We start from the raw sequence: 12,760 nt of genomic DNA, 5'->3' as shown, positions 1-12,760 counted from the left end.
TGAGATTCAGGCCTGATTTTTTTTTTTTTGGCCAAGAAGACCAGAACATTTTTTGTCTTGAGGCTTGACTCCTGAACGCAGTGTGTCAAACTGCCCGCAAGTTGTGGTTGTGATGTCACAACACATGGAGGTTTGGTTGCCTCTGATTGGTCTAACTCACCTACAGGCAGTTCACAAACTCTTATTAGGTTCCGTTTCCCCTCTTAAAACCTAAAACACTGTTTTTGCTAACATACACACTGAATAAAGATGGTTCTTCAAGGGTTCTTTAATAAAGACAATGGTTCTGTGTAGAACCATAAGGACTCAGACCCATTTGCATGTATAAAAAGTTCTTTGCATGGTGAAAGAGTTCTTTAGATTGATGGAGAATGTGTTGTGTTTGGTTCTATATAGAACTTTTTTAAAAGAGTTCTCAACAGAACCAAAATGTTCTGCTATTGTAATAAGCTTGACATCAACAAGCAACAAAGTAACGATACCAGAACCCTTTTTGATGCTATACAGAACCGCATACAACACATTCTCCAATCTGAAGAACCATTTCACCATGCAAACAACTTTCTATGCATGCAAATAGGTCTGAGTGTTCATGGCTCTATATAGAACGACTGTCTTTACTAAAGAACCACCTTTTTTTTTAAGAACCTTGAGGAACTTCTGTTTTTAGAGTGTGGGCTATAATTAAAGAAAATTCATTATATGTAGAACCATTTCATGATAAAATCATTCTTAAGATTGATGGAAAATGTGTCAAATATGGTTCTATGTAGCACCAGAAAGGTTGCTTCTGTTGTGATAAGCTTGACATTGTAACAACAGCAGATAGAAGAACCCATTTTGATGCTAAATAGAATAATTTGCAAAACGTTTCTAAATGGAACCATATACAACACATTCTCCATCTCTCTGAGGAACCGTTTCACCATGCAAAGAACCATTAAAGCATGAATTTATGGTACTAAATAGAACAATAGTTTTTACTAAAGAACCTTATGTATAGCTTGTATGTAAACGAAGCTGCAAAACAGATTCAAGAATAATAATAATAATAATAATAATAAAATTCATCATGGTTGTGAGGTCACAACCACTAATACCTTTTGCATACATATGGAAACCTGTTCAGCCTACAGCAGGTTGAAGTTATAAGTGTTTTAGCTTCTCTCTGGCTAAGGCAGCCAATCAGAACAGAGCTAATTTGCGTCCACAATGCAAAAGTTTGGGCGCCCCGTTTTACGCATTTTTGTTGATTTTCTACATGAAAGTTAACCTATCAAAGTAACAAGTACTGTTTATTTGCTGAATTTAACACATTTGCTTGAAAATAAACAAGAAATATAAAATGTGGCCTGTGCAAAACTTATGGCACATGTATAAATAGACGTTGTGTACTAACATTTGAACCCTTTAGGTGCTATATAGAATCATTTTAAAAGGTTCTATATAGGACCAAGTACAACACATTCTCCATCCATCTGAAGAACCATTTCACCGTGCAAAGAACCATTTAAGCCTGATATGATAGTATATAGAAGCATGAGTTATATGTAAAACCATTTCATGGTAAAATCGTTCTTGAGATTGATGGAGAACGTGTCAAATGTCAAATGGTGCTTCTATTGGGATAAGCTTGACATCATAATAGAAGAACCCCCTTTAGGTGCTGTATAGAATCATTTTCAGAAATCAGAAAAATATAGAAAAATACCATATTTAGGTGAGGTTTCTGTAGAGGATGTGTTAAATTATTTTCAGTAAGTAAATCAGTAAAACACGTAACCTGACTGCGGGGGAGTTCATACTTTTGCATATGACCGTATCAGTCTTAGAGGCTCAGTCACATTAACAGCCTGTTTAAAGAAACAGTAACACAATTAAACAATGGGTGCGCTGTTGCGACTGGTTTTACATTTTAAGTTGTCTTTAAAGGAAACAACTACATTAAAATGTAGAATATGGGCTCTTTAACCAGTTATTCTCCAGGGTATGTTTCGGGTTTTTCCATCTGAATTTACCTGCCCAAATCCTAGGCAAATTATTCGATAACTGCATGAATCAAATGTAAAGTGTTGGTGGTTTTGGTAAAAGGTCCCCTCAAATTAACAGAACATGTGTTTTTATGATCGTACACATATCGCTATATGCTTACAATTTACTGAAAGCCAAAAATCTTAGTCGCTCTTTGTATTTTTTTTATAAAAGTATTTTTTTTACAGAGCAGATCACTGAAGAGACGCCATCTGAGATCCAATTTACAGCCCAGATTTGTGGAAAAATTTGTTAACTTTTAGTTCAGCTTCTTTTATTATAAAGTTTTAAAATTACATCACCCCTCTATTAGACTGTAAAGCAGACAGTTACAGCTCTAGTTTAACACCCACCTTTTGAATGTAGCTTATGAAATATGAAAGTTATGGAGTAAAGAATATGACTAAGTGTGTTTTGGAACCACTTAGAGTTAAAGAGGTTTAAAGTGGCCTAAAACGGAGATAACTGAGGCCTAAAATGGCGCTTTTTCGGATGGCCACGTCTCTCTGAAGTCCGGTTGTCTGAAAAAGGGAACGTATCGGCCGTGTCCCTCCTGCTGCAGTCCCTGAGGGCCGGCCCGTGATGGCTGGTGATTAAAGCTGGAGGAAGCGATTCTCTGATAATACACATCCGTGAGCTTCTTCCTCTCCGCAGAACACGCTCTGCTCGCTGAGCCTTTCCCAAAGCCAGCAGGACGAGAGGGAATCGCTGTTGTCTCTGTTTTCTATCACTTCACTCATCTGTAGCGCCAGAATTATGACTTTGAGACCGCCACGAAGCGAAAGGCTCCAGACTGACGTCGTCCTCTTGGCGATAAAATGAAAATACGGCCGATGATTAAACCGTTTTAAGACGATTGTGTATGAGTGTGGCTGCGTCCCAATTGCGTACTACACATTAATACTATACAGTATATACTGCATACTAATCTTAATAGTATGAGCTTGATAGGTTAGTACACAAAATATGTACATGCTCAAGTGAGTGACGCACACAGGGGAGGGACGAGGTGAGAAACAGCAGTCGGAGAAGACAGTCAGTCAGAGGGAAGTTATTTCACATGGCGTTCTCTAAAAAGAGAAAACTGACCATAAATTTCATTGAAATTTGACTGAATTGTACTTGATTTGACGTTCAGTTGTCGACGGTATAAGATGTTGATATCTACTAGGCTACTTCAGTAAACAGTATATGGCACTGAATCATGATGCAACTTAGACATTATGATGTTCTGGACCTTCGCTTGAGGATATTTTCTCTAAGTGGACCTTATTGAATTTTAATTTAAGACCACTACAAAATTCCGATAGTCCGTCAGGGGGAATTCCCATTTTATATTAGCATCAAGCTGAAGATTGTGTGTTTAACCTGTGGTTGAATACATTACCACTACTTATAGACTGCAGTCGAGTGCTTGTTGCGTTTATTAATTAGCCAGCGATGCCTCATAGCGCCCGAACGTTTAACCCTTTCAGACACAAATCATGTTCAGGGCAGAGTAATGTGATCCATTCTTATTCTAAAAGCAGCCATAAATGATGATTAAATCAAATGTTAAGTTGTTTATTTCTGTTTACTGGCTTTTTTCGTTCTCCAGCTCCTCACACTAAATTCCCAAACTGTCTTCACCACTGAGCAGCTTTTCAGTCGGCAGCTGTGACAGAAGAACAGCTAAACAACCTGGAATCAGCCAGAAATGAACCCAACACCATTCGCCAAACGTGTAGTCTGATCTTCAGAGTCTGACCAAATCAGACTGAGCCATAAAACTGCCGCAATATCAAGTTTAGCTCAGTTTTGTCAGTTTTTGCCAGATCAGTATTAATGTTGTTTTGTTCCAGCCAGTCTGTAAAGCATCTTACAGCCCGTTTAGTTTGGCGAATGGTGTTGGGTTCATTTCTGGCTGATTCCAGGTTGTTTAGCTGTTCTTCTGTCACAGCTGCCGACTGAAAAGCTGCTCAGTGGTGATGACAGTTTGGGAATTTGGTGTCGTCTCATCTTCAGAGTCTGTTCACAGTGAGAGGTTTTTGTTGCGTCTGCTGGGAATGTTCCTTTCACTCTTTCACTCTTTCAATCATTCACCCTTTCATTCTTCAGTCGGAGATTACAGTGAGTACAGTTTGTGATCCGTGAAGGAATGTGGAGCCGAGATTAGAGCGATGGCTCTCGGACCGCATATCTGAGGCCCACTGCAGGCAGTCTCGCCTGTTCTTGTTCTACTGGTCACTTCTGGGACTTTTCACTGACCCTCGGACTTTAGACTAAAATCCCTTTGCCTTGAGTGACCCTATACACTTAAACATGGTTCTTTAAGGGTTCTTTAGTAAAGAAAATGGTTCTGCATAGCACCATGAACACTCAAAGAACCCTTTGCATGATCATAGGTTTCTTCACATTGATGGAGAATGTGTTGTATATAGTTCTATATAGCGTGACACCATAACAATAGAAGAACCTTTTGTGTGCTATATAGAACCATTTTACAAAAAGGTTCTATATAGAACCATCTACAGCACATTCTCCATCAGTCAAAAGAATACTTTCACTTTGCAAAGAACCATTTTCTTTATTTTTAAGAACCTTGGAAGCACCATCTTTAACTGTTTGGATGGTTCTATATAGAACCTTTTGTGAAAAGTTTTCTGTATAGCGCTCAAAAGGGTTCTTCTGTTGTTGTCAAGCACGTAACAACAGAAGATATAAGGGTTGCTATTTGTTACAAGTTTGACATCGTAAAATTAGAAGAACCTTTTTGGTGCTGAATAGAACCTTTTCGAAATGTTTCTATATAGAACCGCTTACAGATTCTTCATCAGTCTGAAGACCCTTTCACCATGCAAAGAACCATTTAATCGTGCAAAGGGTTCTTTGAGTGTTCATGGTTTTATATAGAACCATTTTCTTTATTAAAGAACACTTCAAGAACTGTGTTTAAGTGTTTATACCTTGATTATGTTTATTTTATTAAAATAAATGAATGTTCTGTGTGTGAAACTCATAAATCTACCCAAATTTTACCAAATGTTTCGGTAGTGACTGTTTCGGTAGTGACCATTTTAGCTAATTAACTCAAAATGCAGCCACTACATGACCAGCAAACACCGCTTTGAACAGCTTTTCACACAGAAAATCATATTTCTTTCATTTAAACACAAAACATACTAAATTTAAGAAAATATGGCACTTCTTCATGTTCCACACTTCATGTTCCAGACTTTGGGACACATTTGAGCTGGTTTGGTAAAGCTTTAAGTGCTGTTTATCTGATGGGGGCAGTTTTGGGGTCTGCCTGGTCTTCCAGGTGGTTGTTAGGAGTCCAGTTTTATTGAACTATTTTGACTTTTTCCTTCTTTATGCAAGTGGATTATCTGATATCTGATATCTGATCTCCCTATGAGTATCTCCTGAAAAGAAAGCTCGTTCTTGATAGCTGTTTTGACTGTAAGGTAAATAAATGAGCGGTGGTCTCATTTTCACTGTACTGAATATCTACACGTCCTTCTTACACTCTCACTCGCTCTCTCACTGAGACTCAGTGTCATGTTTAGTACACATGCACCGCAGGCAGTCTGGAGGCCAAGCGCAGCCTGACCGAGGCAGATCCCTGTGGTGTCGTGTTTCGTGTCATTTTGCAGCTGTGATGCATCACAGGCACAATTCTGGGTAAAGTATGTACTTCTTCAGAGTGTTTGTGTACATATAGTGTATGTACAGCATATGGATATCGCCGGCGTCATTGTAGGGGAATGTGTTTACTTACATTCAGAGTAAAACACATTGAAGTATGTTAACGTCTGCCACGATTACTGTAAGTGTCTTCAGTTGAAAAACTCACCTCTGTGGTGATGCTAATTACCGCTGGCGTCCCTGTGGGATTTCTAATAGTATGTTAGTGCTAAGCTAAAGGCTTAAAGGTATTAAACAGTAGTTTATATCTGAGGTTGTATGTGTTAGTTTTGAAGTCTTTCAGTAAACATTCCTGACATAGAGCTGCAAATATTGGACTATTTGAGATGGATTTGGATGTTAATGCTTGGATCGCCCACTGACTTTGCGGCTTTTTGTGGTCACGAGCGATGATAACTAGGGCTGATCGATTTGTGGAAAATATCAAATTGCGATGTTTCCGACTAATATTGCGACTGCAATTTAAATTGCAATTTTTTATTTATTTATTTATTTTTAATTGAGATTCAGGTCTGATTTTTTTTTCTTTTTCTGGGGGGCCAAGAAGACCAGATGATCCACCTTTTTTGGCTTGAGGCTCGACCCCTGAACGCTGCGTGTCAAACTGCGCATAAGTTGTGGTTGTGATGTCACAACACATGGAGGTTTGGTTGCCTCTGATTGGTCTAACTCACCTACAGGCACTAACCTTCACAAACACTTATTAGGTTCCGTTTCCCCTCTTAAAACCTAAAACAACATTTTTGCTAATGTTCACTCTGAATAAAGATGGTTCTTCAAGGGTTCTTTAGTAAAGACAATGGTTCTATGTAGAACCATAAGGACTCAGACCCATTTGCATGCATAAAAAGTTCTTTGCATGGTGAAATAGTTCTTTAGATTGATGGAGAATGTGTTGTATATGAAAAGCCAGCATCACACACAGAGCTTTTCATTGACAGTTTCCTGATCTGCCTCCCCAGCAGCTTATGAACTCGCACAAGGACACGAATGATGATCGGTTGGCATCAAACTTGTGTTTTTGGTCTCCCAACCAAGACATGACACACATTTATGGCCTAATCTGACGTGGTGACCATCGTGAAAGGCAAAAATACAGTGTAGTCTGATCCCAGCATTAGTCCATTAGTTTATCATTCTGATTAATCTCATTTGTACACATTTAATGCAGTGGACTTGATGCAAAACAAGCAGATTAGAAGTAAGGCCAGGTTTAAACAGGAAGAGTGCACTGGCGAACTGTGAGTGACAAAGTCCCCCGTGTGACCTGTTTTTAAACGCCCTGCGTTTGAAAGCCACACTTCTGAAGGATGTGAGTTGTTAGGCACATGAGCGCAGGCTTGTTTTTGCTTTGGTGGTAGTTACATCAGGTTTCTAGTGCAGAGGTCACAACGCTGCTCTGCTGCTTTCGTTTGAAACAAGATTTTTCCCATCTCTCTGCTTACTTCGGTGCTAAAAGCTTACAAGAAGGTACATAAGGCTGTGTAACAAACTTACTGATTGTCTTTTATACATATGTGTCTTTCTAGGATGAGTACAACAGTATAGTTTGTTTCCCTTTGCAGTATTACCATCACAGAAAGCTGTGCAAATGAGCCTCTAACCAATCACAGTGCTCAGATTATCCTGACCAATCACAGCTCTGTTTTAATGAATCAACGTACTAGGTTTTTATCCATATTGTGCAGCCTTGATGCAAGAACTCATGTCCAGAGATGATGTTGCTGCTGTCATATAGACAAAGGGGAGGGTATTTCAAATTTTCTGCATAATTCAGTGTTTGAGATGTAAACAGAGTCATTCAGAGCGGTTTAGTGCTGTTAGGTTCTATGCAGGTACATTTTTGGTTCATCAAGGTACAAACAATGTAAATGTTCCCTCAAAGGCACAGCAGGGAGTTTAAGGTCTGATTGTGAACCTTAAATAAGTTTTTCCAGGTGAAAAGTTCGTATTTGTACCTTTTCATAGCCGAATGTTTTAAAACAGAACAGTAAAATAAAGTCCTGGAGACGAGACGGGGTGTGTGGAGTCAGTACAGCTTAGAACATATCATTTCAGTGGATTATGGTTCAGTTATGTTCCCTGACTAAAGGTACTGAGATGGAGCCTTGAGGGAACCTCCCCAGTGATAAGAGGGGGACTGTCCCAGTGACAGTTTAGTACCTTTATTTCTGAGTGTGTGTGTGAAATTGTTCATTGTAGAGATTAAGACATGAATGCAGTCCCATTATATATTAAAATGTGTTTACCCTGCATATACCTCTCCATTACAAATGAAAACAAAAACATTTTGGCAAAAATAATCTCAGAACTATCGTAAAACAGTGTCTCAGTCATCAAGCAGGGAATTCATAGCCACATCATGTAGTAACTTTCTGTGAGGGAGCTTTTAGAGGTGGACGTCTGGTTCCTATCACCACCACTGTGAACAGTTCTGACTCGGTTTCTCTAAAACGGAGAGTTTCACACCAAACCACTCTGAACGACTCTGTTTACATCTTAACCATTTAATTACGCCGAAATTTTGAAAAATATGTCGAATTCCCCTTTAAATTCAAGGTATGTAAACATAGTTTTATTACAAGTAAGTTTTAGACCCGTTAGTTGGCCGTGATAAAATTTAGCGGTTTAACATGGCTTAAAAATGTTAAAATGCTCTGATAAAAGCGCAACAATATCTTGCCTGCTGATCTACGCTAGGAAGGATGCAGACTGTGCAAACCCACAATGCTGCAGATCAGCTTCTGGAATATTCTGCAAGAATTACCTGCCCCCTCACTGTCGCTCTTCTTTTTCTGTTTCTTTTTTTATCGGCTTGGATCAAATACACAATTTCCTTCCTCAGCCTGAATGTAGTCAACATCAGAAATGGACAAAAGTACAGACAGAATTCAGTTTGAAGATGCCACTGTTTGTTTTTAGCTTTGCCGATGATTGTCGGCTCATATAAAAGGAGAATTCAACCGTAGTTTTATAGTTTCTACATAATTTCAGTGTTTGAGACGTAATCAGAGAGATTGAGAGGTTTGGTGTGAAATGGTTCAGATGTCTTTACAGTGGTGGTGATAGGAACCAGGGGTCACCATGACTACAACACACATATAGACATTTTATTTACTATCCAGAACCACCAGTGAACCTACACCAGTCTTCTGAGTTTATATGGAATGTTGATGATGGAAAATAGTGGAAAATCTGAAATAATAAAAGTTTTTTTTTTTTTAAATGCGTCTCAGGCATGTACGGCGGCATTTTGGGGCCACTGTTAATAAAAAAAAATAAAAATAGCAGGCTTCAAGAATAAAGTCGTAATATTTAGAGAAAAAAAGTTGTAGAATTACGACATTGTAGTGGCATTAATACCAGGAAAGATTGCGATATTCTGGCCAAAGGTTTTGCAAAGGGAAGGCAGCACCTCCTCGTGTTAAATGAGGGGCGTTGAGTTGGTGGAGTTACACTTTCATATCAATTTTACCCATAAAGAAATTCTCAGTCTCCCTTTTTATTTCCTTGAAATATTACGACTTTTCTCTTGAAATATTATGAAATGTTGTGACTTTATTCTCCAAATATTACAGCTTTATTCTCAAAATATGGTGACTTTTTTCCTCGAAATATTACAACTTTATTCTCGAAATATTACGACTTGCCTTCTGCCCAATGACAGCTGGGATAGGCTCCAGCACCCCACCGCGACCCAGAAGGATAAGCGGTTTACATGATGTGTGTGTGTGCGACTTTATTCTCGAAGTCCACTATTTTTATTTTTATTAACAGTGGCTCTAAAATGCTGTCGTAGGCGTGAATTCATAACCATTTCATGTAGGAACTTTCTGTGAGGGAGCTTTTAGAGGTGGACGTCTGGTTCCTATCACCACCACTGTGAGCAGTTCTGACTCGGTAAGTTTCTCTAGAGCAGAGCGTTTCACACCAAACCACTCTGAACCTCTCTGTTTACATCTTAGAGCGTTTAATCATGCATAACTTTAAAACATGGAATTCCACTAATAAAAGTGCTTTTATTAAGACATGTAAGGGGTCTTCTCTAGAGGGCTACTTTGGGGGATGTTTGTTTATTTGAGCTTGAGCTGTTTCTGTCCTCGACTCAGTATCGACAGCTAGGAAGCAGTTTGACCACTTTAATACTCACATGTGAACCAATCAAGACAATTATGATCCCGTTATTAATAATGATTGCAGTTATTTACGTGGCAATCGGTCGTCAATTAAACATGTTATGATGCTGACTGTTCTAGTTTTCCGTACTTGTTAGCTCCATAGTTTCAGTGCTAAAACTAAAGAAGCTTCTGATTGAAGAAGTTAAGGTGAGGAAAACTTTGGAAATGAGATTTTTGGCTGAACAGTTGCTTTAAATAGGCCACCTCCAGCGTGGCTCACCCTCAGGTGTTACTGAGTAACAGGACTTCCTCTTTATTCTTGGCTCCGGAGCTGATATCCTGACCAGAGCTTTGTTCCCAAGGGCCCACACCCTCCATTGAAGATGAACGGACCGTGCCCAGTGGCGGCATGCCCGGACTGGAGAGGGTTTCAGGGGCTTTTCTTCTGACCGAATCGCTGCTGTATTTATTATCGCACTGTAAGCCACCTCAGAAGACCTTTCAGTGTGTTTCCCCACCATGAAACCACATTAACCCCTAAACGCTCGTGCTCTTCAGGGGGTCCTTGAAGGAAGGAAGTTGGTGTAGTTTTTTTTCTCAGGCTCCTGTTCTGGGTTGTACTATGGTTTCTCAAAATTCACCAAGAACAGAACGGGTTTAGGAAGGTAAACAGGGTTCTTGAAGGAATAGTTTGATTAAAGACCTGATTTTTCATCCCCCGCCTCCCCCAGCTTCTTTAGTTTTAACACTGGAGCTAATGTAACTAACAAGTAATGGAAGCTTATACCCCACCAGTTAGCATCATACCTTAATCATCCAGCTCACCTCAAAGCGTGTGTTGTTCAGTATCTCTAACAGACTTGATGATGCGGTTTCTGACACTGTGTGACTCACTGTTATTTGTAAACAAAGTACATCAGCATAGCTAAAATTAACTAGCAACTATAGTGAAGACTGAATTTTGTTTCTATACTGGCCAATATGAGTTTATTTAGTTGTTGTCATAATGTGTTTTGTTATTAAAACAGTATATAAGACCAAAAAAATAGGAAACCTTGGGACATTAGGGTTCTTTGCATGGTGAATTATATGTTAAATATGGTTCTTTGCATGACATAAGGGTTCTTTGCATGGTGAATTGGTTCTTCAGATTGGTGGACAGCGTGTTTTATATGGTTCTATGTAGAACCTTTTTCAGTAGTTCCGCATAGCATCAAAAAAGTTTCTTCTATTGTCACAGGCTTGACATTGTTGCACTAGCCGAACCCTTTTGGGCGCTATATGGAACCCATTTGCAACAAGGTTCTATATAGAACCATACAAAACACATCGTCCATCAATCTGAAGAAACAGTTAACCATGCAAAACAACCCTTATGTCATGCAAAGGGTTCTTTGAGCACTCATGGTTCTGTATATTGGTTCTATTGGCATTGATGAACCCATCTTTTTAAAAAATGTACGTTTGGGGTAAGAGGACGCTTTTATAATAGTATTGGTTTGTTCCTTCTTTCGTTTTACTCTTTTCCGGGCCAGTTTGTTCCTATTACCCAACATCTTCATTCCCACACCGACTTCCTTCAGAGGCTCTGTTTTGCCTTAAGTCTCATGAATTGGCTGTTCAATGGTGATTTGGGTGATTTGTCAGCGGTTTCTGGTAAACGTGTTTGTGCTGCTGCACTGTTTCATTAGCCGGGTGTTTGAATCATGAAGGCAGACGGCGCGGAGTCGGTCTGTTTACCTGAGCGGTCTTCACATCCTTTAATGACTGTTCCTGCCAAAAAGACCAACCACAAATTACCCCTCTGCTCTGCAGGCCGTCCGCATTACATGTTTTGCATTGTCGAATGAAAGAAGTCTGTACATATTATTAGCTTGGACTGCGACATCGCTCTGAATTTAGAACTGAGAGCCTGTATTTCACACCAGGTATGACATGATGTTTACGGTTCTCTCTTAAAGGTCCACGTATAACATTTGCATGTTTGTATGTTTACCAAAAACAGTCATAATTAATTTTAACATGACCATTTTCTTATTTAAATAGGTTGTAACTGTGTCTTTAAGAATGATATATGCAAATGAGTTGTGTTTTGATTGGCTGGCTCTTTCAGAAAGCAGTCCTGGCTGAAACACTTCTTCTGTAACTTTAGTGTAAAAGGCTGGGGCTGAACTGCTGTAGGCTGATTAGGTGGATATATATATATAGTTCAAGTTCAAATTTGCTTTATTGACATGACAAATGTACATTTGTATTGTCAAAGCACAACAAAAAATGATCTATATATTAAAAGTTAATAAAGAAAAATATATTAAAAAAAAAAATAATAATAATAAAACAAAATACAAACCAAGATTAATATATGATAATGTAATAATTAAGAACAGAAAGTGTTAATCATAAATTAATAATATAAAAGTACATGTAATAATAAAACAAAACCTATTGAATATGTGTGAGAGGGGTAGAGAGAGATATATATGGAAACGTTTTGTCTTTGTGACATCACAAAAACAGTTAATTCAAAGCCGGCTGTGTCAAAATCTCAAAAATGATAGTTTGTCTTGATGTGGGTCCTTTAACTTAAAACCAGGCTGCAGAGGAGAGTTAAATATTTAGGACATCATCTTGAAGAATCTTCCACTAAATAAATTTTTGTTAGTGACTTTCTGTCCAGCGAATTTAGGTGTGTTTTAACATTTCTAACTGACTGTGTTTTTCCTCTCCAGGGTGAATCGGTGAAATATTTCCTGGATAACTTGGAAAAACTTGGAATGCCGGTAAGCATCGCCTGTATCATCCCATAAAAATATTTACAGTTTCAGCTTATGGCTTCTAGCCTTTCACACACGCACAGTTTCATAGGTAAGTATTTCTGTTAAGTGATAGTTTGGCTGGAAACAAGGACACATAATGTTGATGCA

At 38.7% G+C, this 12,760-nt stretch overlaps 1 protein-coding gene across 1 annotated transcript in view; it reads left to right on the top strand.

Moving 5' to 3' along the window:
- gna13b (guanine nucleotide binding protein (G protein), alpha 13b) overlaps positions 1-12,760 on the top strand; it is a 65,551-nt gene that overhangs the window by 32,928 nt on the left and 19,863 nt on the right. The window contains exon 3 of the mRNA XM_036589465.1: positions 12,566-12,616. Within this exon, the coding sequence (XP_036445358.1) occupies positions 12,566-12,616 (51 nt within the window). The remainder of the gene's footprint in view (positions 1-12,565; positions 12,617-12,760) is intronic.

The sequence above is a fragment of the Colossoma macropomum genome, unplaced genomic scaffold, assembly GCF_904425465.1.
Source record: "Colossoma macropomum unplaced genomic scaffold, Colossoma_macropomum, whole genome shotgun sequence".
NCBI lineage: Eukaryota > Metazoa > Chordata > Actinopteri > Characiformes > Serrasalmidae > Colossoma > Colossoma macropomum.
Note: the sequence above shows the minus strand (reverse complement) of the source record. Positions and strands in the feature narration are given on the sequence as shown.